Source organism: Vanellus vanellus, assembly GCF_965231255.1.
Source record: "Vanellus vanellus genome assembly, chromosome: 3".
NCBI classification, from domain to species: domain Eukaryota; kingdom Metazoa; phylum Chordata; class Aves; order Charadriiformes; family Charadriidae; genus Vanellus; species Vanellus vanellus.
In genome coordinates, this window is record NC_138907.1 from 90,560,126 (window position 1) to 90,587,696 (window position 27,571).

General features: G+C 41.3%; 1 protein-coding gene across 1 annotated transcript in view; it reads left to right on the plus strand.

Moving 5' to 3' along the window:
• Window positions 1–364: 364 nt before the first annotated feature.
• UBE3D (ubiquitin protein ligase E3D) overlaps window positions 365–27,571 on the plus strand; it is a gene marked incomplete at its 5' end in the record, with an annotated part of 89,855 nt that continues 62,648 nt past the window's right edge. Inside the window, 7 exons of the mRNA XM_082480558.1 lie at window positions 365–426; window positions 784–986; window positions 3,265–3,355; window positions 9,672–9,903; window positions 16,913–16,982; window positions 19,223–19,292; window positions 20,153–20,261. Coding sequence (XP_082336684.1) covers window positions 365–426; window positions 784–986; window positions 3,265–3,355; window positions 9,672–9,903; window positions 16,913–16,982; window positions 19,223–19,292; window positions 20,153–20,261 — 837 coding nt within the window. The remainder of the gene's footprint in view (window positions 427–783; window positions 987–3,264; window positions 3,356–9,671; window positions 9,904–16,912; window positions 16,983–19,222; window positions 19,293–20,152; window positions 20,262–27,571) is intronic.

Sequence of the window (27,571 nt, forward strand, 5' to 3'; positions counted from 1 at the left end):
GCGGTGGTGTGGCAGAAGGACAGAAGATGACAGGCAGATGTTGACACACAAGAGGTTCAGGCTGGTCATGAGAAAACCCCGTGAGGCCAGACGAGCCCTGGAGCGGCTGCCCGGACAGACCGTGCAGGCCTGGGGACCCGACGGGACCCAACCCTGGGCACTCAGGCCCGACCCCACCGCCGGCTGCCGGGCGATCAGGGGGTGGGCCGCAGCCACCCCGGGCCGTGGCGGCCGCCGAGCTGCAGGCGGCGCTGTGGCGGGAGAACGGGCGGGCGAGCGAGCGGGCGCAGCCCCTCCTGTGCCGGCCCACCGGCGGAAGAGCCGGTCGTTTCCCGCTCCGGCCGGAGCTGTTCCCTTTGCCGGCATGGCGGGAGGGTTTCTGCTGGAGATCAGGCGGGGGACGCAGAGCGCGTTGCTGGTGATCCGGTAGTGCGGGGCCGCTGCCTGCCTGCCGCCGCCCGGGCCGTGCGGAGCGGCCGGTGCTGGCGGGGGGAGGCGCCGGGCGCAGCGCTGGGGCGGCGGGTGCGGCTTTTCCCGTCCTTAGCCTTAAACGCGGGGGATGGCGCGGGGGGTGGGGTGGTAACCGCGTTATGTACCGGCGTCTCCCCCTGCCCTTCCCTTCCCTTCCCTTCTTGCGCGACTCGGAAGAGCCTGAGTTACTGTGCAAATAAACGCTTCCTGAGAACGGTGGTTTATTTCTCTCGATTGCTCCTCGACCCCGCGTGGGTCCTGGGGCGCGGCACCCCCTCTGTCTGAGGTAAACCCCTTACTTTGCGTCCCCAGCGAGGCGGACCTCCCGAGCTCGGCGGTGGACGTCTCGGTGGCGGCGGACTGCCTGGCGGTGAGAAGCGGCGCGCGCTGGGCGGCGGCGGCGCTGCCGGCAGGGGTCAGGCTGGCCCCGTCCTCCTGCCGCGGCCTGCGCCGCCTCCCCGGCGACGGCCTCCATCTGCGCATGCGCCTGCGCCGCCCGCCGCCGCCGCCCGCCGGTAAGGCCGGGGGTGGTGTTGGGGGGCGTTGGTTATAAGGCGGCAGCTTTTGCTTAGAGGTTCTCTGAAACCGTACTGTTTGAAGCGACGCGCAAAGAGAGGCTTTAAAGAGCACCTCTCCTGTGAGGGCAGGCTGAGAGAGTTGGGGTTGTTCAGCCTGGAGAAGAGAAGGCTCCGGGGAGACCTTACAGCAGCCTTCCAGTACCTGAAGGGGGCTACAGGAGAGCTGGGGAAGGACTCTGTGAGGGAGTGTAGTCATAGGATGAGGAGTAATGGCTTCTAACTGGAAGAGGGTAGATTTAGATTAGATATTAGGAAGAAATTTTGCACTCTGAGGGTGGTTTCCCAGAGAGGTTGTTGAGGCCCCATCCCTGGAGGTGTTCAAGGCCAAGCTGGACGTGGCCTTGGGCAACCTGGTCTAGTGGGACGTGTCTCTGCCTACGGCAGGGGGGCTGGAACTAGATGATCTTTAAGGTCGCTTTCGACCTAAACCATTCTATGATTCTGCAGCACAAAAAAAAAAACCCTGAAACAACTAACCACCCAAGACAACTGGAGTTCATGGTTTACGTTTTGTGTATGCTGTTGTTTTTTTCTAAAAGGCTGTATTTAGCTCTGAATGGGAGATTTAAACAGGAACTTATAAAATTTAATAAAGTTGACAGTTATAAAAATGAAAAGTGCAAAAAGTAGCAGAATGAATGGGAAACACAGTTGCTGAGTAAGTGTTGTGTAGGAGTTTGAGAACTGCTCTCAGTTCCTCCCCTGTGCTTTCCCATATTACTTTAAAATTATTTTCTTTCACTCCTGTTTTGTGTTTGGTAGCTGAAAATGCAGTAATTTGATTCATCCAGGCTATTGCACTAAGGTTGTCACCAACCATTTCATTGTAAAGGATTGGGATTTTGTGTTGTAGCTGCTTGTTCTCGCAGCCTGAGTTTGGAGAGGTTAATGTAGCAGGTAACATCTGCAAAGTTACCTCCTTCATTTTGGTGATGCTCATTCAGGTCTAGGATGTCATTGCATAAATAGAAGGCATGGTAGTATAGCTGTTCCTTTCATTCTAGCATCCAGGCTCAATATATTTTGATTCATTTAAAAGGATATGACACAGAAAAATGTGTTAAATAACACAAAATTGTCATTTTAAAATAGAAATGACCAATAAAGTATGTGATATACAGTAACAGTTTCAACACCAGAAACACACTGGAATACTCTGTTGATTTTATGGTATGCTAAGGTTGCTTCTGTATGTTAATCTGTAATTATGCATGTGTTTTGACAGTTCAATTATACAAAAATTATTTAGTGTGTCTTATTAATGAGGCACGCTTAAAAAGATCAAAGATGACATTTTAAAAAATTACCTTTGAAATTCATGCAGGTGAAAAACATCTATGTGAACAAGATGGTAATCAACATATATTGGATAACCTCGGTCAGCTTTTAATGCTGAGAATGCATATATTAGTATGCAAAACTAGTTGTCTCTTATATGGAATTCTGTAACCTTTGAAAGTACTTTTCATTTGTGGTTGCAACCTAAATCTTAAAGACTGAATGCTAGTGCTGAGAACATACTTTGATTCTTAGGTTATAGAAAGTGGGCAATGCAAAACCTATTCATACCTAGAGCTAGCTTACAGCTTTATATTTCTTCCACCTAATTTTATTTGATAATTTGTGGAGGCTTTTATAGCACCTTTTTTGATTTGGAAAAGTTGTCTAAGCTAGTTTTTGTGAGAGCGTTTTTGCTTTGTGGCCTGCAGAGGGTATTGCTCACTATCTATTCCTTGAGTGGTACGACAGTGGCTGTGTATCTTACCTGCCCGAAAATTTAAAACTAGTGCCCTTTCCACCCCCCAGCTATTTTATATTACATATTGGGATGTGCCCTCATATTGCAGAGACACAGGTCAGCAGAACTATCATTACACAAGAGTAGCATTGAATTTTAATGTATACAATCTCTGTAATGATATCAATATCTCAGCTCTCACTGTGGAGTGGATTTCCACCTTTAAAATAATTATTCGCATATACATTTCCATTCAGCAATATGGGGCATCAGGTGGAGGTGGCAAGTTTCTCTAAATCTAATTACTTGCTTCTATAGGTAAATAAATTAAGGTTCTGTTTAAAATGTTAGTATTTTGCTTTGTTAGATTCCTTTTTTTTTTTTTTTTAGTTTGAAGTATTAGGAAGGATTTTTCTGTACAAGTGACTGAAAATTTTATACAACCTGGAAGATTAATATATCCTCTTCTATCTATAGTTTTGGTTTATACTTTGAGGGAAAGCCTGAAACCCCAGAAGAATTATGTCTTTCACTGTCAATCCTGTGGTGACATCATAGTAAAAGACCGGTGAGTACTGCAGTGTCTTGTATTTATAGCAATAAATGCCATAATGATTGGTATTCATGTTATTTTGTGTACTTAGAGAGATAGCTAAAAGGCATTTATTTTGAAACTGATAGACGAGAACACTTTCGAAGCACTACGGATGACTAAAAGCAAAATTACCTGAAACCGTTTTTCACCACTTACTCATTTACTTCTTGATTTCATTCTGGCTGGAAAGTAGAAGTATGTACAAAGAGAGTTTGGTGCATTGTCCTGGAAGCTGGGAAATCTGGATTCTTTTCCTGCTTCTCTGCTATGCCTTAAGTGAGACATTTCCTTTAGTGGCTTGACTTCCCTACATGTAAAATTTCTGCTTTGAGATCTATGGCTTTTTGTTCATACAGAATCTGTTTGCACTCATCATAATAGCTTCTGGTTTTGCTGTACAAACAACATGTAACAATGCTGTAACATTTTGGCCTGGAAATATTGCAAATAAAATACTCATAGTGTATTAGTAGCTGATATCTTTGCTGTGTTGAAGGGAATAAAACTGAAAATTTGAGTCTAGGCTTCTTTCTTCCTCTTTGCTTCAGGGATGCTCTTCAGTTCTGCTTAGCCTCTTACAAATTCCTTTCAGCCATCGTGCCGTAGTTACAGACTGGCTGTGCAGAATGGGGGTGTTCACCACAGCTCTCTTTTATGTGTTAAGCAAACCCAGTCTCCACATAGTTCAGGGGTGCTGAATTTGAGAAACACAGGGGCTGTTTCTTAGCTCTGTGACTTAGCCATGTCTCTGATCTTTACAAAGTCCGCAGAGTGAGTGAGAAATTTAATAAAAAGCTGCTGCATTTTCTGGCTCTTCTGATGACAAATTTTGACAGCTTCAGCCGGATATCTTTGAGTTGTTAGAGACACACTTGCAGCCTTTTATCTGTGTTACTCCTAATACTCAAAATGGCAATACAAATATGGTATATTCTGTAAACTCCTGTTACTTTCTTGATATACGTATGGATTTGTGTCTGGCTTGAGTGTAACTGAATGAGGATTTCCTGGCTTTCTCTTCTGAAATGTCTCATCAGAAAGTCTAGCAATAACTCTTATTTTGGTACATTTGTAGAGTAATGAAGCTTCTGATTTCTTGCCGGTAACATTTGCTTTCAAAAGATACTGCACTTCTATATTTTTGTGTTTGAGTGGGTGTTTTCCTGAATTTCAGTGCACCAAATTCATATGCATGGAGTTTACATCTTTTGGTTCTGCATCCTGTAACATGACACAGTCAGAATTTTTGAGAAAGGAAAAAGAAAGCACGTTCATGGCTCCTTGCTTGGCATTTCTCCTTGCAGGGAACCTCTGAACCCCTTGGATGTTAAAACAAAAAAATATTAATTAAGACAAGTGTAGAAGAGTGGAGCTGCCAGTGTATCCAACACCTTCTGTTCCAGCACTTCCAAAAGGAAGACAATAGCATAGTCAGTACTTCTAGCTACAGAATTTGTATTGGTCTCTCCATGGAGAGTGAGTATGACAATGGCAGTACAGGTGATGAGATCAAAGGAAGTTACAGAACTGTGTGAGGGGGAGCTTAGTGAAGTGTGAATTACTAGGAAAGGGTCTGTAGAAAAACCTGATACCTAGAAAATGATACCTTTGAGAAGAAAATGAAATAAATGGGACTTACTTTAGATAAGACTGTGGAGATGTAAGACTCTTCTAATATGTAAGTTGCTGCAAAGAAGGTGGCAGTAGCTTTCAGTTAAAGCAAAAGGAATTTAGATTAAAATGAAAAAAAATAACCTAAACCTATTTTAAAGCTTATTTTTTACTGTTAGAGACCGCATAGGAAGCCATCATTTTAAAGAACAGATTAGAGAAATATTTTAGAAATTGTTTAAATGTAAGTGATCCTTCCTTGATGCAAGAAAATGGACACGATACATTTTCTGAAATTCCCTGGCTTAGTCTGTTTTTTTCCATGAATCTGATAGCTCTTCAGAGATTAGGGTTATGCTCTCTGATTCTTCTCTGTTACCCTCACATTACCCACATTAGAGAAAGTGATTAGATTTTTTTTTTTCTTCCATGATTTAAGAGCTGCAAAGAATTTGGAATACTTTCTTTTTTCTTTCTCTCCTTCCAGTTAGGCTAGGTGTAGCTCGTATATCAAAGAATTCTTTAAGACTTTATGTAATGGAGAAATTCTTAAAGGCTGAATGGTGTGAAAAATAAATTTCATAAACTGACTGTTAAGTGGTAACCCTTTTCCCTAGTCCAAACACTAAGAATTTGTACTACATAAGTATTCTATTGAAAAACTGATTGTAGGGGAAATTTTCTAATTACATTTTTCCTACATAAATAGCTTTAAGCATGGCAATTAACTGTCAAACTAGGCTGTCCAAGATTTCATAGTAAGTAAATAAGGAAGACTGCTGTTAAAGAAATTCAGTTGGATCTTTCTTCTTTCTCTTTTCTCTGATAGAACAGAAGGGTTATATGTTTAAAAGTCTAAAGTCCATTTTACTTCTAGTTTTGGGAATTTTCAATAGATAGGATGATATTACTGTGTTCTTGAATATTAGTTAACAATGATGTTAGAGATTGTTTTTCTTAATCCAGTCTTGTAAAGATCTCTATGGTCAAATACTTACCTTAGCATGGAAGCCCACCTAAGAATGACATCCTTATGGCAGAACTCTTTTAGACTAGTGCCTAACTTCTAGCTTTTTAAAAATAAGTTAATTGCCTAGGCTTCCTCTGTTTGGAGACATAGCACTATCTCCAGAGGGAGATTCAGCCTGACTGTATTAGACACTTTCAGAAGGAGAAAGTTTCTCTTAAAGGTCCCAACCTAAGAATCATTTGTCTCTCTCTGACTGTGAAGGCAGCCTAGGTGGCTATCTTAAAGTAGAGACTCAGTTGTTACAAGGAGCAATTTTGGGGAGATGAGTCCCCCTGTTAAGTAGGTTTTATCACTGTATTTAGCAGCCTCAAGTTATTCAGAACTGAGTAATGTTCAAGCTTCTTTTTTGTTGTTTTTCTGGAAAGCTACTTTTTTATTAGTGTTCTGTTTTTCCAGTTCTAGTGATCCAGAATATGGCTTCCCACCTATGAATTGCAGAAGCCTAAAACATAATAGAAATGCTATATTTTCTGTATAGCTCAAAGTTAGGAGGAGTCTGTTCAGGAAATTCCTACTGGTTGGAGCAACTGCTTTTGTTGGGCAAGAATTCAACATCTTGATGCACTAGACTGTGAGGGTAAAGAAGGAGTAATGTAACGAAACTGGACAGCATTAGTCTGCAGTTTAAGCTAATCTTTGTCTTTGTTTCTACCTGTATGTAACACTTGAAAAAACATTGCTGAACAATACCAGCTTTTTGTTGCTGTAGTGTGAAGAGCAATACATAGGAATGAAAACTTTTTTTTTCAGTGTGAGTCTGGGCATTTGTCCTGGGTTCAGCTGGGACGGAGTTAATTTTCTTTGTAGCCTTTGCTATGTTTCAGATTTGGTATGAAAGGAATGTCAATAATACATATTGTTTTGGTTGTTGCTAGGTGATGTTTATACTATTCAAGGACTTTTTTCAGCTTCCCATAGAAGCTGAGAAGGAGCATAGACAGAACAATATAATATTCTGTACCGTATACGTCATGCTCAGTATATAAATGAGGGTTGGCTGGGGGGTGGGAATTGATGATCACTGCTCAGGACGGGCTGGGCAACCTATCATCAGGTTGTGAGAGTGACTTGTGTTGTATTACTTTATCTTGTATATTCTTTTACCATTATTATTATTGTTATTTTCTTTTTCTGACATTGTTCTATTAAACTGTCTGTATCTCAACCCACAAGGTTTTTTTCCTTTCTGCTCCTTTTCTCCCTCTTCTCCCTGCCTTTCTAGGAGGTAGGGGGGAGAACTGTGCGAGGGGCTGCATGGTCTTTACTGCCTGGGGTTAAAACATGACAGTATTGGAACTAATTGTGCAAGGCTGATGAATAATCAGTCATTAGACCAACACCAGAATTAAGGCCTTACCACGGCAGAATTGTGGTTGTATCTCAGGCAATATATAAGACCACAGAGAGTGAAGACAGTGATGGATAGTGCTAAGGCACGATCTTACCAAGTTACGGTAAACCTGGGTCAGAGAACGAGTAATTCCAGCTTTCATCTGCAGGTGGGGCAAGCACAGTTTAAAATGTATTGACGATCTAGAAAGAAGTTTTTAGAAAAGATTTTGCTCTCACCCGCAACAATACAAAAGGCACAAGAAATTTCAATGAGAAAAAGGGGCACCTTCAGAAAAGAATAGTCTGTGAACTGCAAGAAAGGGAGGGTGTCTTAACTGTTGCCTTAGCAACTGTGTGATTATTTGTGAAGTAGCACCATAAGCAAAGCTGTATTTGCAAGCTTTAAGTAAGGAGTAGAATAAGGTTTTGGGTGACTGCAGAAGAAATAAGGGGACAAAAGGAAAGCATTCAAGGAAACTAGGCAGAGAGCAGAAGGCACAGCTCTGCAACAAACAGTCCATCTAGAAAACTGTTGGAGAGGTGCACACTGTTAAAGCCATTGCCCGTAGTTTTGGTAAACGGGCTGAATTTCTTCCCAGTGCAATAGTTTTCTAGAAAACACAGGTTAAAGAAAGTGTAAATATGTGGACATGTTGTGGTTTAGGCCAAATCGGCTACTGGGGACCTGGGGGACCCCAGATGGACTGACAGATGCTCCCCTCTACCCCTCTTCAAAGAGAGAGGCAGAGGAGGAAAAAGAGACTTATGAGTTTAGAAGGAACTAAACTAATGAAATATTAATAATAAAAAAATAACAAAATATATACAAAATGGTATCAAGCTCCCAAGATGACAATCACGACACCGGCTGGCACTGGGGCAGTCCCAGGCTGGACTCTGTGACGGACGGGAACTGGATTCTGGATCTGCATTCAGGATCAGGATCAAAGGCAGACGAACAGAGTCCTCCTCAGACGTCGGCCATTGAAGAAAGAGAGAGACACCTGACCCTTTGATCCCTCAGCTTTTATACTGAGCATGAGGCAGATGGGATGGAATACCCTGTTGGTCAGTTTTGGGTCACCTGTCCTGTCCACTTCTCCCTGCAGGTGGGACCCCACTGCGCTTTTCTGCTTCCGACGCTCCAATGGGGCAAATAACAAAGTTGGTTGGCCTTGGGGGTTAGAGCAATAAGTATAAGCAAGGTTCTCTCTGCATACCATGCCTGGGCATCAGCTATAAACATCGGTCTTATCACTCTGAGAGAGCAAACATTGTCTGCACAATATGCTTTTAATTTCAGTAGTTAGAAGAGGCCCAGCTAAGAAGCAAAGTTACTGAACAAAATTGGTTCTGTTTTACCTCAAACCGGGACAGGACAGTATCCATCAATACTTCTACATTCTTAATAAAATCACATGTAGTGGGACCTCAGAATGGCTATAGGAACTGTAGGCAGGAAAGTATTGACCCCTGACTTACAATGACCAAGCTGGCGTTTATATAGCCACATGTATATATCCTAGCTTTAAGAGTATATTTTACAGCTTAAAGCAGAGGTTCCAAACCTTAGCTTATAAAGTCCTCTGGCACTATGTGTAACCAAATGAAGTAAGTTAAAAACAACACAGATAATGAAAACAAAGCCTGATGTTGCCTGGAGCAGCAGCCTGCTTCGTCCATACAGCTGCCCAGGAGAAAGGGATTTGGGTTTTTTTGTATGTGACTTCTGAAAGTTGAATCTGAGTCTAAATTAAGATTGCATCATCCTTTTTTTTTATTTTTTTTTGTTTCCCTTTTTTAATGAAGATATTTAGTGGTATTTTTGTCAAGATTCAGCTTTTCAAAGTCTGGTATTTGACTTTGAGGGACTTCAAAGGACATGCTGTCCCTTGCTGTGGTAGAAGTCTGTTTCTGTTGTTTTTTTATCAACGTTTGTTGCAAGGGAACTTTATAAGAAGTAATAATAAATATAATTGCAGAATGCCCATTGTTATATTTTTCATGACTGGGTAGAACTGTTTTATTTTTGCCATGTGATTCATTTAAAGAGAGGATTATGCCAAGTTCTGCCTTATAGTCATTGGAGCTTCACTCGTGGGAAATGCTTCATCGCAAACTTGGCAGGAAACACTCGGCCATTGCTTTCTCAGAATTCATCCAAAGAAAGTGCCTTTGGCTAAAAGAAGAGTCGAATGCTTCCTTTTGGAGAAAATGCCATACTTCCTCCCCCCTTTTGTAAGGAGTCTAAGCTATCTTTTAGTGTCTTAGAAAAGAATATAATATATTGAAATATTTTTTCTTCTTCCCTCTTAGGAAATTTCTGAGAGTTCTTCCTTTACCAAGCGAAAACTGGAGTGCTTTAGTTGACGAGTGGTGTTGTCATCCTAACCCCTTTGCCAGAAGCACTTTACACCCTCAGCATGATGACTGTTTTCTTGGAGACACTTTTTTTCTGTTGAATTCAGGAAATGCATCACACGTGCCTGAATCTCCCATGTGCTGCTCAGAGACTGGACATCATGCTTCTCAGAGTGGCTCCAACTTGGTAAAGTATTTTGTTTTAAAAATTCTTAAGTGAATGTATTTGGACTTTTTTCCTTGTAAAACACTTCTTTGTCACTGGTTTATTTAACTTATATGCATTACAGAGCTGTTTTGAAGGTCATGTACAGTTGTTGACGTTCAGTTATACAGAAGCCAGAAAATATTCTAAGCTATGATTTACATTTTCTAAAGCATGCACCATGGTCTTGATATTGACCTAGATAGGCAAGAAGAACTTCTTCTGAATTAAACCGAATTAGAAACTATTTAATTATATAGTTCTAAACCCAAGTATTCCCCTCCACCCCCCAAAATGTCCTGAGTGAAGGACATCAAAATTTAGTAAGATAACTGTAGCGAGGTAGGTATTTGTCAAAGGGTAGTGGAGTGAAGAATGAGGAGTAAACTAGAGTAACAGTACTTTTTCTTCTTAACCTATGACTAAATGCATGACCATAAATATGGTCAAAGGAAGGTGTGATTTTTTGGTGTTTTTTGTTTGTTTGTTTGTTTGTTTGTTTTTTACTTTTAAAAAGACTCAGAAAATTAGAATGTGTTTTGGGTTCAGATGGGACTGTCTTAAACTCTTAGAATACAGTAAGGAAATTGAGTTTGTTTGACTGCTGTCTTTCTAGTGAAAGGCACCTGCCACTCCAGGTTATAACTCTTCATGTTGATGTTTCTGAGGTGTTCCAGGACAGGATTTGTCCATCAGCTGAGTCTCTAGGAAAAGGACTATCGTTTGGCTTATAAACATCAAAATTTGTTGTTGCCCAGGAAAAAAAAAACACATTTGAGGTATACTGACGTTTAAATGGTGGGATAAAACCCATGAAGAAAGAAAATTCAGTGTGTTACTCATCTTGGAAGTCTAGCACTTGTAGAAAAAAAGTTCAGGCAATAATCTTCTCTTCTACCAGAAGAACACCCAGGAACTTAGTTCACCAAAGCCTACATTTCCATAAAGCCTTTTCTGTTAATCTGCTGCTTCTCTGTATTTGTGCTGAGGAAGGTTGGGCCTGCAGATACCATCTTTTCTTCCAATACTGTGTATTAAACCTAACTACTGAAGTCCTTCTTCAGTTACGGGAACTGTTGCTGCCTTGGCAACTTGTGTCTGTAACAGCTGATGACTTGCTATGTGCAGATTCCCAACATGGAACTTTTAATCTCTTGAGAAGTAACACCAGAGCCCCTGACTCCTGTCTGCTGCTGCTGCTTATCATCATTACGGATTTGTATTATACCCGGTTAAATCACCAGGGTTCTCGCAGTTCAGCAGTTGCTGGTGCAGTGCATCCAAGCAAGCCATCTGCTTGGGAAACAGTTCTGTCCTATGGTCCATATCAGCAAGTCTTGCAGCTGTGGTCCCTTTGCGGTTCCATTGTTCTTTGAAAAGCAGAATATGGGGAGGGGAAAAATAAGAACCGATACCCTGAAAGGATATCAGCATGGGAGAAGCAGATTAAGTTGGATTAACTCTGTGGCAGTTGGAGTAATTTCTTTTAAGTATCGTTAAGAAGGAGGCTGAGCAGAAGATTCTGAATTTCCAAGAGGACAATGCTTTCTGCCAGAGGTCCTCAAAATTAATTATCTCACATTTCAGTAGTCTCAAAGGAGATCATAGAACAACGGGAGCAAAGCTGGGAAGAGGCAGGGTGCATGGAGTTCATATTGCAGCCTGAAGACAGGGGAGCAGTCTGCCCAATACACTTCTTCGATCAATCAAAGAGAATGTTTGCCAGAAAAGAGTTGGTTTTGAGTCAGAAACATGATAAAAGGATGCAGGACAAAGATGTTACTGAGATGCGGGTCAAACCAGGATAACAGCAGAACTTTTGAATGAGGGAGGAGGTTATTTTCTGTCAGAGGCATACAGTAGTATTTTAGTGTGATGAATTTTCCTGTTTGCTTCCTTAAACTTGCATTGAAGTTGAGAATTCTTTCCCTGTTTGTATCAAATCCCTCTTTCTACATCTTTTACACTTGCAATAAATTCTCATTTTTGTGTTTGCTTATTTCCAGTATCACTTGGTTGCCAAGCAAATGAGTAAAACTCTAAGATCCAGCAGAAACTGGACTAATAAGGAAAAAAACCCTCATAACTGAAACAGAAAATTCTTCCATAATATGAGTAATAGAAAGTTACAGGCAAGATAGATTGCTATTGGCATAAATGTTCTCATTTCAGAGAATATTGTTGCAGTCTGCCCCAGTATGAAAGTTCTTTTTTAATTGCATTGCAGTTCTTTGGAAAGTGTTTGCCTATGACCAAAATAGTAGCAGGAATGTACCAGAGATGCTTAAACAATCTTTTCCAGCCTCCAGTGGGACCAAGACAGCATCCGTCCATTGAAAACATATTTCTCACATCTATTAGTCTTCTGGTGTAACATAGTTTTTAAATGTCACATGGTCCTGCAGCATCCTAATAGTATCTCTTGGGGAAAATAGTTTCCCTGACACCATATCAGGGATCCTTAGGAATAGAAACAGAAAATATTAGGCTGGTGATCCACCTCCATCTGCAGATTGCCAGCAGCTGCAAGTTGTCAAATAGATATATTGATTTAATTAGTCTAGCTAAAACTATCACTTTTTCCGTTGAAGCATGATACAACGAGTTAGCGATGTTTTTTAGGTACCATACAGCACAGTTCTCAGCTAGCACCTGTAACTGTAGTCAGAAAAAAACATTAAAGTTGTAGCTTTCAAGGAAGTACCGTCTATTATATACTTGTACTGTACAATATTTGTACCAACCTCAAATACTGTTTTTCACAAAGCCCTGTCTACTTATCCTTGTTTTTCACATTAAGCAAGTAATCTTACTGTGTGTGCTTGAGAGAAGTCGCAAGGTAGGAATTTGGAAATGGGATAAACACGTATCTATGAACTATATGTTTTTTCTGCTCCGTAGCAAGGCGGTTGTACTTCCGACATAGTCACCTCTCTGAAGCTTTAACAGAAGCTGTTGGGCTCTCCCTGGGGCTTTTAGTTGGATTCCTGGTTTGTAAGGAACAAGGAGGGCTTTGTGATCATAAGTTCAGATTCCACGTGGGACGCTTTCTGTTTTTTTTGTGGAACTAGAGTGATCCTTTCTGTTCATTTTATTATTTGCGTAATACAGATCAGAGAGCTCTGTTAGGTATTTCCAGCATCAAACCCAGCAGTTCTGCCTGAGCTATAGCTTTGAGAAAGACATCCAATATTTATTTAATACTTCAAATGATGGAAGCTTTATCACAGTCCTTGGTAAGCTGTTTCAGTGGTTAATCACCCTGACTCTGCTGCCTTCTTATTAAATTAAGCACACTAAGCATTGCAACTCTGTATCTCTTCTTATCTCTGAAGTGTATTTATTTTCTAGAAATTGTTTTTGTAGCAGTTTTCCAAACCCTTTTCCAAATTTTTAACATACTTCATAGATACTTTTTTGCAGTAATCATCTCACTAATTCTGAAGATATTATATTTTTCTGTTTATCTGTCTCAACTATTCAGTTGTTCATGCGTTCAGAGATCATATTTGCCCTTTTTTTTGTAGCATCTCAGTAGTAACTCTGGTTTGGTTTGCTACCATCATCTAAATTCTTTTGATTTTTGCTGTCTTCCACTATGTATTCCTTTATCATCACTGGCTTTGTTGTTGCTGTTGTTCCTGAATATATGATCTGACATTTGGCTGTGTTTTAGTGCAGATTGTGAGACTAAGCACAATCTACTTAATAATACAGACTGGTGTGTATAAGTCCTCTGTCTCCCTTGTTAACCCCTTCCCTATCATTGTAGCAGGAAGTACTTACACTTTTCCATAGAGAAACTGAAAAAGTTGGCCCAAAGTACCTATTTGACTTGTCTATAATCTCTTTCACCAGTGGTCTAATAACAGACCACATGTCCTTCGAGGAGCCTGAATTAATATCAAACAGTTAACAAAGCATTATTCACTTTTTGATTAGGATAATTGTGCTTGGAAGTCTGCGTAGTCTGAAAGTCCACAATCCATGTTCTGAAGACAGCCTGTAATGGACATACCTCAAAACTTGGCTTTGTAAGACAAAGAGTTTACCTGACATAGCTAGGGCCATTGGATTGACTTCATGCAGCAATTTTTATTTTTATTTTTTTATTATTTTGTATTGTGATAGGCCACTATCACATTGTGAGTACCACTTTTTGTTCTGGACATCAGTCCGACAGAATTATCTTTCATCATACCTTTTTGAATTTGAATACTAAGGAGATAGTGGTGATGAATAAAAACTATGCTCCCCAAAGAGTGCATGTGTGTTCAGTCCAGTTGGAATCCATTGGAACTGTGGACGTCTTTTACAAAGGTTACAGCAAAAGATAAATTTTGAGTTTTTTCCCCTCAACTAGTTTAATTTATGCTAAATTTAGATATTATCATTGTAGGCATGTGCTGCAATATGATTTCTCAAGTTGATAGTGACTTGTTTGGACTTATAAACCAAGCTGATAAAGCAATAGTTGTTTAACTACATATGGGTATTTTTATGCAGTGTATACTGTATGAACAATTATAGAGGTGATTATAGAAAGACCACATGTAAAAATCCAGTTTAGGTGTCTTCTCATCACATTCTCAAGATTTCTAACTCCAGAAGGGTTTATTAACTCAGGAGCATCGTTGTGGTTGCATGTATGCACTGCCTTCAGACCAGAGCTGTACTGTGCTACACCCAGGTTAATAAGGCTACACAGAACCAGTTCTGAAGTTTACACTTTGGATTAAAGTAGGAGTTGTGCTTACTTGTATCTTTATACTGATACTGAATTTAAATATTAACACTGGAATTAGGAGTGTTACTAGGGCAGATCACAAGTTCATCTAGGAATTATATCTTTTTCAGTGGGCAGTAATGGATGCATAAGAGTGAGGCAAATATTGAGCGAAGTTTTCGCCAGTGTAGAGACTTCTTGTCCTAGATGTTGTTATCCACATTTTTTGTTTTCAATAAGCCCTTGTTGAACATTGCTTATCCTGAATTTCTGAAGACTTTTTGAACTTATATATAGTTTTAGTATGAAAAATACTTTCCTGTAGTGTATACTTTGATACAAACCAGGTCATAATTTCATAGCATGAGCTGTGAGAGTTAATGTTTTTTTCCTCTTCAGCTTTTCCTAAACATTTATGATTTTATATATCTCAAAAATACGCCTCAGTTTTCTGTCTTTCATGCTTTCTCCCATTACGTGTGTTTTCTTGCCACATATGGAAACTGTTTTGCACCTCTGACAATTATTTTTCTTCTTTGTCAATACCTTTTGTGTTTCTGCTTGAACTGAGGGAGAGGGGTCGTTCAAGAACAGAATCCACTGCACCTTTCTAGAATATCATACTATGTTTTATTCTTCAGCTGTTTCCTAGTAATTCAAAATACTCTGTGGACATTTTCTGCTCTTTGCTGAGCATTGAACTGTCAACAGTGGCTGCAACTTCACTGAGTGATGGTAGTCACATTACAGCATAATATTTTATGTATATATTTTGGAATACTTCTCATGTGCATTATTTTGCGCTTACCAAAATCAAATTTACCTTGTCATTTTATCATCCAGTCACTCAGTATTACAAGATTCCCCTGTTAGCTATTGCAGTTTGTGCTGTGATCAGTATATATTGCCACATTTTAAAACTAGTATGAACTTGTGGACTTGTGCAAAGCGTTTGACACCGTCCCACACGATATCCTGGTCTCTAAATGGAAGAGACATGGATTCGACAAATGGACCACTGGGTGGATAAAGAACTGGCTGGACAGTCACACTCAAAGAGTGGTGGTCAATGGCTCGATGTCCAAATGGAGAGCAGTGACGAGTGCCGTTCCTCAGGGGTCAGTACTGGGGCCTGTACTGTTCAACATCTTTGCTGGTGACATGGACAGTGGGGTCAAGTGCACCCTCAGCAAGTTTGCCGATGATACCAAGCTGTTTGGCGAGGTAGACACGCTGGAGGGGAGGGATGCCATGCAGAGAGACCTGGACAGGCTGGAGAGGTGGGCCCAAGCCAACCTCATGCAGTTCAACAAGGCCAAGTGCAAGGTCCTACGTCTGGGTCGAGGCAATCCCAAGCACAAATACAGGCTGGGCGGGGAATGGCTGGAGAGCAGCCCTGAGGAGAAGGACCTGGGGGTGCTGATTGACGAGAAGCTCAACATGAGCCAGCAGCGTGCGATCACAGCCCAGAAGGCCAACCGTATCCTGGGCTGCGTCAGAAGAAGTGTGGCCAGCAGGTCAAAGGAGGTGATTCTGCCCCTCTACTCCACTCTGGTGAGACCCCACCTGGAGTACTGCATCCAGCTCTGGAGTCCCCAACATAGGAAGGACACGGACCTGCTGGAGCGTGTCCAGAGGAGAGCCATGAGGATGATCCGAGGGCTGGACCTCTCCTATGAGGAGAGGCTGAGAGAGTCGGGGCTGTTCAGCCTGGAGAAGAGAAGGCTGTGGGGAGATCTTATTGTGGCCTTCCAGTACCTAAAGGGGGCCTACAGGAGAGCTGGGGAAGGACTTTTTACTAGGCCATGTACTGATAGGACAAGGGGGAATGGCTTTAAACTAGAAGAGGGTAGGTTCAGATTGAACATTAGGAAGAAGTTTTTCACTTTGAGGGTGGTAAGGCACTGGAAGAGGTTTCCCAGGGAGGTTGTTGAGGGCCCATCCCTGGAGGTTTTCAAGGCCAGGCTGGACGTGGCCTTGGGCAACGTGGTCTAGTGGAGGTGTCCCTGCCTATGGCAGGGGGGTTGGAACTCAGTGATCTTCAAGGTCCTTTCCAACCTAAACCATTCTATGATTCTATGAACTTATAAGAAAATTGAAATTTAGAAAGCTGAAATAGTGAATGCAAATCTGTGTGTATGTAAACATAAAGAGAACAGAAACAAATACAAAGTTCACTATATACTCTGGAGAGTATGTAAAAATTATACATTCCTTTTTCAGAATAACTGAGTGATGTTTCAATGACATTTCTTTGTCCTACAGAAATCAAAGGAAAATACCAGAGTAATTTGTAAGCGCTGCAAGACAATGCTGGGAGAAACAGTATCATCAGGTATGGGATGTACAAATCAAACTAGGCTTCACTGCATCAGCCATTGAGCACTGGAGATTAAAAAGTAGTTTATCAGTAAGTTGCAGGGCTGATTCCCGTGTGTTTGTCTTTATTCCCTTCTGGAACATTTGAGGTTGTTGCTTCCATTGTTAGACCTTGAAAATGACTTATGACAGGGATTTTCCTCATCCTTATTTCTGTTCCATGCTGTGATGAGATGGTGATATTATTGGTTTAAAAGCTGTCATTATATTGAATTGGCAGGAATCTAAAGATGAGTCTCTGGTGTTTTTCAAAATGCAGTTATTAACAGGAGAGAAGCACCGATAAGACTGTTACTAGCAGGGTTCATTCTTTCATTCTCCTACTCCACTGCTTCAGTCAGTGTGATCCCGGCTCGCACTGGATCACACAGAGATCTGGAGAATATAAAAACTTATCAGCAAATGCAAAGCCTGTTTAAGAAACACATTATGAGGGACACAAGACAGAAGGTCTTCTGTTACAGAAGGTTGAGATTGTCCCGTACAGGGATCTGAACAGTGCAGACTTTAATAAAACCAAATTTAAGGTAGAACGTTTGAAAGCCCACAATGCAGGTTGTAAGACTTTGGGAAAACGGTGGTTGAAAAAGAGCTTTACAAATCATCATGAATAATGGAAGTCTTAATCCAAGCCTTCAGACAGTTGTAGCAAGCAGTAGCTGATGTGATCACAGGGTATGGGAAAAAGCAAATACTGTATAGATATGAAGGGAGTTGATCTGGACTCTGTACATGGCTGAAGTTAGATAGCGTGTCCCTTGTTTTGACCATGTTCAGTACTGTAGGAACTTTACAGGACATTCAAAGAGCAGACAAAAGACTTAGCCAGAGATGTATGGTGTAAGTGTAGACAGGACCATCTCTGTGAAAAGAGAGGAGAGAGGAGACTTGACTGTCATGCTTTGGTACTTCCTCATAAGCAGATACCAGTGCCTTGAAGATAAAGCTGGATTAGAGTGGTGTAGCTGTGGAGGCCAGATTTGGCTTTGAAATTACCTTGTTGGCTATTCCTTCCCCCAACTCTATACCCATATATTCATATGCTTTTTTTCTTGAGAAATCCCACCTTCTCTGTCTCCCTGCAAGCAAACATCTCCTTAATTCCCAATGCCCTTTTCAGCAGGAGCACAGAGCTGTTACTCAAGGTAACAGCTGAGGAGCTAGAGTGACCGAAATGGCTTCTTTCCCTCCTGTCTCCCAGGAACTAGGCACAGCATGGACCAGACTAAAATTAAACTTAGAAGTAAAATATAATTTCCTAACAATGAGGATAATTAAAAAAAAAGTGTTGTACTTATCTGGAGAAGGGGTGGGATTACCAAACCTTTGGTAATCACATTGTCTTTCTGAAATGCTTCCTTTCATCCGCTTTTAACAATGTGTGTGGACAGATATCAGATGAAATGATCCCTTCCACCCTTCTGATTTGTGGAACTGATGAATCTTTACTGTTTTTCACATGCTAAGGCTTAGTGGAATTAATTTATTACTCTGTATGCTTAACCTGTTCTGCTGGCCCTCTGGATAGGCTGTGTTTGTAGCATAGACCCAGAACTTCAATATAAGCACCTTTGACCTGACTTCACTGATGGGGATTAAATTTGATACTCAAACACTTGCATTTAGTGTGAAAGGCTGTCTTAGTGGGGCTTTTGGGGAACGGTTACATTGAAACTCAGAATGTATGCAGTATTAGTGTTGAGTCAGTGTGATTTTTGGGAAGAAGTTCTAATCTGCTCTTTGAGCAAAGATGAAAATTATTCCCCTGTGTGTGCTGTTATTAAAACTGTCTCTTGTGATTCACTGCAGCATTACTGAGCAGCAGAGGGTACTAAAATACTTATGTAAGCTATGCTGATCTTAGTGCTTTAGGAAAGTTCTTTCAATTCATCTTTCAGGTTTGGCTTGAGCTCTTGCTTGCTTTGTTTCAAGATGATTGTTCCCGGCGTTAAACAAGGATCAATATGAATGACAAATTGGTGATCATGTAATTAGCTTAAAGTAGTCTTCTTCTGGCAGTGTATGTTTTCTATTATTGGTTGCTTCTACTCCCACAAACCAAAACAGAAATTGACCATCTGCTGCACCTCTTAATTGAGTGCTGAACAAAAGTTTAATTAGTTATAGTGATACGGGGACTTAGTCTTAACAAGTTGGTTGTTCTGTTGTACTTGAAAAATGTTTTTGTCATTTTAGATACCATTAAATATTATGTTACTGAGGTGATAATTCGACCATCTGAGGGAAGTTTCAGCCCAACATCAAGGTAACAAATAAAAATTTAAAAAATCAGATAATTTGCTCAGGTTTATGTTTTAGAAAGGATGTTAGAAATGCACTAACATCTTAGTTTCTTGAATAATTACTTATAATAACAAAGTGCTGTCAAATTTTATGTAATCATTTACAGGCATTGTAAAGGCAATGTAATCTGAATTCACTCGTACAATTTTGTTTGCTTATCTTTGTGTGTGATTGTGTGTGACGCAGTACAGACATAGTGTATAAATTGTTGAAGTGTCTCACTATTCAGGTGATAAGCCAAAATACAATACATACTTGTTTTGCACCATTTAAGTTTGCATGATGTCTGGAGACTAATTATGAAAATGGAAGGTTACATTATGTACAATTAAATTAAGTAAAGCTTGAAATGTTGAATTGGAAGTGAGATTTTTGAATTTTCAAGTAATTCAGTTTGAAGACTAAGATGAAACAGAACTTGATCTAGCTATCTTGTATCATGTACTGTGCATTAGTCACGGTTCTTTCCTTCTGTGAATTATATTTGAAATGTGTGCATCATTCTGAACTTAGTGTTCATATGTGTAAAATATAATAGGGAAAAGCTTTTATTCAGCATTTGACATTTGGTGTTGGTCCAAACAAAGGATGTGGAGCAATTTAGACTGCTGATACATTAAAAAATTCCTGTTGCAGGAAATAAAGGCCTCTGGTTTTGAGTGAGAGAAAGATAAAGAAGCCCCATCTCAATAAAAAGCGATTGTAGAATGTAGTGGAATTGACAGTATGGAGATACTCATGTACTCGTACGGCATTGATTTGAATGACTTCACCCATGTAGGTGTTATGAAAACATACAATATGTGGTCAATTCTTAAACAGGTCTCAATTTGTACAGAGCATGTTTGCTCAGTGTCTTGTGGAATTGTCCTCTGCTAAAAGCACATTTAGATTCACCGTAAAAGGAGATGATGGAAAAATCTATATTCTGGTAAGTTTGTTTTTTTTTTCTTTTTTTAATCTTTATCCTGCTGAAAAAAGTTTAACCTATGAATTCCAGCTCCTAAAATGTATTATTTTTGCTGTTCACGATTGTATGTTTAAAGAAAATTAACAAATTCAAATTCTTGTGTTGAAGTAGTTCTGCAGAATTCTGTTCAAGTAAGAAATTTCCCCCCATTTTATAATCTAAGTAGATGTGCATGTAGAAGTTTTCTGTATTAATACAGTAATGAAAGTACTCCAGATGCACCACAAGTAGCACAGAAATAAGTTTTTTGTATTCAGAAAATATGGAAAGCTTAGGGTTTGACTTTAAAATATATATCTCATCTTCTTGCTCCAGTGCTTCTTATCTTTAATCACCAGAAGTTCATCAAATTGTATAGCATCTTTCACAAATATTGTCTGAAGTCAGCAGAGGCTACTAATGTAGTCAGTACATTGCATTGCAAAGTGAAGTGCAAACAAAAATAAAATTGCCTATTACACTTAATGTTCTAATGTTGTTAAACTTGGTTAAGCTTGATATTTAAATAGCGACAGCTAAATTCCTCAAACTTTTAAGATGGATAGGAATTTGGGTCTGCAATTATCTTAATACTATACACTTGGTATAACCAGAGATGTTTTCTTTTATTCATGAACTAAATATAGGTGCATAAATTGTAATTTTGCACTTTGTACGAGTAATTCATAGACACAAAGATAAAGAAATACATGATTGTATATTCCTGCCCTGGATAAACTTATAGATGCACTTTGTTAAGGTAGACAATCTAATTAAACAAACTGTTTTATACATGCATTGTCCAAGTTCTGTCATTTCCGATCCGAACATCCAGATTCTGAGTTAAGTATATATCTGTTGCTTTTAAATAAATTTTAGTGCCAAGAGAACATTTATGCAATCACCGAGAAATACTTCTGTGATGATAAAATAAGGTCTCATAACCAGACCCATAATTGTGACTATGTATAAAGTAATTGGTGAGTCATTAAAAATTGTTGTGATTTTTATCTTGTAGCTTATGTGTTTCCAAGTTACCTAATATTCTGATGGTTAAGTCTAGTAGCTTGCATAGAACAAACGGGTTATTTTCTAACAGAAAAATTACCTTATTTAGCAGATTTCCATTATTCTGAGCTGCATTTTTGCCAATGTATTCATTAGAAGAGTAGGCTGAATTAGGATAGGGGCTGGCTTCTGATTGGCATCCGTTCCTTTTTATTAGTGAACTATTAGTATTTTTTTTGGTGTTTAACATCAGAAAGCCTTTACTCATGTCCAGGGTGACGTTCTAGGTACTGTATACACAGCAACACGTGTTCCGGAGTCATGGTTTGAGTCTTAGGACTCAGAGGCCTTGTGGAAACAAGTAACCACTGTTTGTATTAATGATTGCAAACAGCTAAACAGTGAAAAATGTAGGTGCTTGAGGCTGTGAGTACATAGCCAAGTTAGACAAGTGGTTTCATCACTGATGATGCATCATGGACCAGCTGTCCCATTTGTTTGTTTTGACAATGAGCCAGAGATTCTCATTCACAGTGTTTGGGCTTACATATGTGAATGCATACAGCTTAGGCTCTATATGTAATAATTAAGGTTAAGGTTTCTCACAAGTCTTTTAAAATTTTTTTTAAACCACAAATATACTAATTTTTCCTTATTTCCTTTGCACGTATATCTTAACATTACCAATTATGTTATTTGCGGATGTCATAATATGAGTTTCTGTTGCTTAAGTTAGGGATAATCAAGTTCCTGAAAGCTATATAATACTTACTGGTATTATACTTACTTAAACTTTTTGGTTTGTTTGTTTGTTTGGTTGGTTTTTTAAGGATGACAATAAGTAAAAGTCTCTTTGTCTCAAGGAAAAAATAAGTGGAGTATACAGATTTCCTTACTTATCCCAACTATACCTCTACCCTCTTCACATTCTCTAAAAGATGAATCACATGCCTCCTCTCTTTGCTCCACTGTTGAAGAGTTCCCTACCTTGAAGTTGCATGACCAGGGAGGTTGACCCAGGGAACTACAGGCCAGTCAGTCTCACCTCTGTGCCTGGCAAGATCATGGAGCAGATCTTCCTGGAAACTCTGCTGAGGCACGTAGAAAACAAGGAGGCGATTGGTGACAGCCAGCATGGCTTCACCAAGGGCAAGTCATGCCTGACAAATTTGGTGGCCTTCTGCAAAGGGGTTACAGTGGCAGTGGACAAGGGAAGATCAACTGATGCCATCTACTTGGATTTGTGCAAAGCGTTTGACACCGTCCCACACGATATCCTGGTCTCTAAATGGAAGAGACATGGATTCGACAAATGGACCACTGGGTGGATAAAGAACTGGCTGGACAGTTACACTCAAAGAGTTGTGGTCAACGGCTCGATGTCCAAGTGGAGAGCAGTGACGAGTGCCGTTCCTCAGGGGTCAGTACTGGGGCCTGTACTGTTCAACATCTTTGTCGGCGACATGGACAGTGGGGTCGAGTGCACCCTCAGCAAGTTTGCCGATGATACCAAGCTGTTTGGCGAGGTAGACACGCTGGAGGGGAGGGATGCCATGCAGAGGGACCTGGACAGGCTGGAGAGGTGGGCCCAAGCCAACCTCATGCAGTTCAACAAGGCCAAGTGCAAGGTCCTACATCTGGGTCGGGGCAATCCCAAGCACAAATACAGGCTGGGCGGGGAATGGCTGGAGAGCAGCCCTGAGGAGAAGGACCTAGGTGTGCTGATTGACGAGAAGCTCAACATGAGCCAGCAACGTGCGATCACAGCCCAGAAGGCCAACCGTATCCTGGGCTGCGTCAGAAGAAGTGTGGCCAGCAGGTCAAAGGAGGTGATTCTGCCCCTCTACTCCACTCTGGTGAGACCCCACCTGGAGTACTGCATCCAGCTCTGGAGTCCCCAACATAGGAAGGACACGGACCTGCTGGAGCGTGTCCAGAGGAGAGCCATGAGGATGATCCGAGGGCTGGACCTCTCCTATGAGGAGAGGCTGAGAGAGTCGGGGCTGTTCAGCCTGGAGAAGAGAAGGCTGTGGGGAGATCTTATTGTGGCCTTCCAGTACCTAAAGGGGGCCTACAGGAGAGCTGGGGAAGGACTTTTTACTAGGCCATGTACTGATAGGACGAGGGGGAATGGCTTTAAACTAGAAGAGGGTAGGTTCAGATTGAACATTAGGAAGAAGTTTTTCACTTTGAGGGTGGTAAGGCACTGGAAGAGGTTTCCCAGGGAGGTTGTTGAGGGCCCATCCCTGGAGGTTTTCAAGGCCAGGCTGGACGTGGCCTTGGGCAACGTGGTCTAGTGGAGGTGTCCCTGCCTATGGCAGGGGGGTTGGAACTCAGTGATCTTCAAGGTCCTTTCCAACTTAAACCATTCTATGATTCTATGACTTATAAGCTAAGAATGAGGACAGCAAATAGATAGTGAGCTAGGCAAACATAATCAAGATGGTATGTTATTGGTCAGCGTAGCAGCATCCTAATACACGTCATTTTTTTCTGTACTACAGAAAAGGGTAGGTTTGAAAGAGGTAAATAAGTAGTTTTTTGGATAGATACAGGGATTCATCCCATGCATGGGATCAACCTGATAAAACCCAGAAAGATACATCTGTGAAAATCAAAGGGTGTGTGATAGAGCTTGGAGTGTTTGAATACTTACTCCAGTCTTCCAATACTGAATGAAGGCTGTTTTTTGGAGTGGGATTACGCTGTAAAGTACATAGAAAGTAAGGCAGATTGTATTTCAGGAATGAGTGGAGAGCAAGTGGGAAGATAGCCCAAGAAAATAATTAAGTAACAAAATGTGAGAGATGTGTCAATCAGATACTGATTCTTGAACCATGTTTTGGAGGGCATGAGCAGAACAAGTTTGCGTTTCTCAAAGCTGGAGAGGGGGACGTTGCAACAATCAAGATGTGAGATAATGAGCACCTTGTTGATACTTATCTGCCCGGCTCTCTTTGAGAGCTTTATTCTTTGTGAAGTTTGAGGAATCACAGAATGATAGGGGTTGGAACGGACCTCTGGAAATCATCTAGTCCAACCACCCTGCCAGAGCAGGTTCACCTAGAGCAGATTGCACAGGATGGTGTCCAGGTGGGGTTTGAATGTCTCCAGAGTGGGAGACTCCACCACCTCTCTGGGCAGCCTGTGCCAGTGCTCTGCCACTCTCAAAGTAAAGAAATTTCTCCTCATGTTTAGATGGAACTTCCTATGTTCAAGTTTGTGCCCGTTACCTCTTGTCCTGTCACTGGGCACCACTGAAAAAAGACTGGTCCCATCCTCCTGGCACCCTGCCTTGAAGTATTTATAAGCATTAATAAGATCCCCCCTCAGTCTTCTCTTCTCCAGACTAAAGACCCAAGTCCCTCAGTTTTTCCTCATAAGAGAGATGTTCTAATCCCCTAATCATCTTCGTAGCCCTTTGCTGGACCCTCTCCAGCAGTTCCCTGTCTTTCTTGAACTGGGGAGCCCAGAACTGGACACAGTACTCCAGATGTGGCCTCACCAGGGCAGGGTAGAGGGGGAGGATGACCTCCCTCGACCTGCTGGCCACACTCTTCTTGATGCACCCCAGGATGCATTCGCCTTCTTGGCCACAAAGGCATATTGCTGGCTCATGCTCATCCTGTTGTCCACCAGGACTCCCTGGTCTCTCTCTGCAGAGCTGCTTTCCAGCAGGTCAACCCCTAACCTGTACTGGTGCATGGGGTTATTTCTCCCTATGTGCAGTACCCTACACTTGCCTTTCCTGAACTTCATTAGGTTCCTCTTTGCCCAACTCTTCAGTCTGTCCAGGTCACGGTGTATGGTGGCACAGCCTTTCAGTGTGTCAGCCACCCCTCCCAGTTTTGTGTCATGCGCAAACTTGCTGATGGTACACTCTATCCCTTCATCCAGGTCATTGATGAATGTATTGAACAGGACTGGACCCAGTACTGACCCCTGAGGGACACCACTCGTCACTGACCTCCAACTAGACTCTGCACCACTAACCACAACCCTCTGAGCTCTATCTGTCAGACAGTTCTCAATCCGTCCCACTGTCCATTCATCTAACCCATGCTTACTAAGCTCGCCTGTGAGGATGATGTGGGACACAGAGTTGAAAGCCTTGCTGAAGTCAAAGTAGATGACATCCGCTGCCCTCCCCTCATCCACCCATCCAGTCACCCCATCATAGAAGGCTATCAGATTAGTCAGACATGACTTCCCCTTGGTTAATCCATGTTGACTACTTCTGATAACCTTCTTTTCCTCCAGATGCTTTGAGAGGACACCCAGAATGAGCTGTTCCATCATCTGTCCAGGGATGGAGGTAAGGCTGACTGGCCTGTAGTTTCCTGGGTCTTCCTTCTTGCCCCTTTTGAAGACTGGAGTGACATTGGCTTTCCTCCCGTCCTCAGGCACTTCGCCTGTTCTCCAGGACCTTTCAAAGATGTTGGAGGGTGGCCCAGCAATGACTTCTTCCAGCTACCTTAGCACTTGCAGGTGCATCCCATCATACTTGTGGGTATCCAGTTTACTTAATTGATCTTAAACTTGATCCTCTTCAACCAAGGGAAAGTCTGCCTTCCTCCAGACTTTGTTACCTGCAAAGTGGGGGACTCTCGAGGGCTGGCCTGAGCAATAAAGACTGAAGCAAAGAAGGCATTCAGCAATTCTGCCTTCTCTGCATCATCTGTCACCACGGCACCTGTCTCGTTCAACAGCGGGCCCGCATTTTCCCTATTTTTCCTTTTGCCTCTGATGTACATGAAGAAACCCTTCCTGTTGACCTTGACATCCCTTGCCAGATTTAATTCCCAAGGCAGTCTTGGATTTCCTTATTTCATCCCTGCATACTCTGACAGCATTATTGTACTCTTCCCAAGTGGTCAATCCCTTCTTCCACATACCGTAAACTTCCTTCTTCCGCTTGAGCTGTTTCAGAAGCTCCCTGCTCAACCATGCAGGTCTCCTGCTTCCCTTGCTTGATTTCTTGCTCCTAGGGATGCACTGATCCTGAGCTCGGAGGAAGTTATACTTAAATATCAACCAGCTCTCTTGAGCCCCCCTACCCTCTAGAGCCCTCACCCATGGGATTTCTCCAAGCAGTTTCTTGAAGAGATCAAAGTTAGCCTCCCTGAAGTCCAAGGTTGCAATCCTACCTGTTTTATGCATACTACACTTAATCCTGAACTCTGTCTTCTCATGATCACTACAGCCAAGGCTGCCCCCGACCTTAATGTCCTCCACCATTCCTTCTTTGTTTGTCAGTACTAGTTCCAGTAGTACATCTATCCTTGTTGGCTCCTCCACCACCTGAGTCAAAAAGTTATCATCAATAACTTATGGAAGACCACATCTTTATCTGAACAGTCTGAGTGTAAGGACAAAGAAGCTGTGAAGAAAGATGTTTGCATTACTGACCTGTGTGATGATGAGAGTAATGGTAATGTCTGCAATGGCTAAGAAAGAATTAGCAAGGAAGAACAACAGCTTCTTTTAGCCATGTTAAATTCGAATTGATGCCTAATTGTCCACAAATTGATGCTGCAGAGCCAGGTTGAGATTTTAGGAAACTGATCACAGAATATTAATCGCTATTTCACCTGTTTGGATCAAGTCCCACAAAGTATAACTGAGATTTGTTGCAGCTTTTCTGCTAAGAGCATCTTTGAAGCCTATCGACAAGGTGATTTAAAAACCAAAATAAAACAACAAAAAAACCCACCAACGTAACCCCAAACACTCTCTCCTAATGCTGTTGTTTCAGAAAAGGTCATCAATCTGCACTATGAATGAATTCTAAACTTTACCTGTTTATCTTTCTGTAATGGAATTAATATGAAAGGAATTCAGTTGTGCAGGCTCTGCTGTACAAAGTGGTAGAGAGGAAGGAAAGATTGTATATTGTGAGTAACATAGTTGAAAGCACAGCGCAAAATTTGAAACTGTTAGCTAGGAATAACATGTATAAACTGCCTTGAGTCAACACACTGAGTCTTGGTGAATGATTGTTCATTCAGACCAAAAGTAAGATCAAAAAATAATTCCTGCATGAGGAAAAAAAGGGAATTGTTGCCTAAAGAAGCAAATGTAGTTCAGAAGTGGATTTTCTTATGGCCAAGTGTCCTTCCACCCGCAAAGATTCATTTGCTTTCTCTGTATTGTGTGCTAAATTATTAATACAGATCTATTGCATTGCTGTTGAAACAAAAGTGGTAGAATTTTATTGTCAGATGCCACATACCAGCACTTGTGGTAGAAGGAAGTACTTTTCAGAGGGACCACATTACAAATGA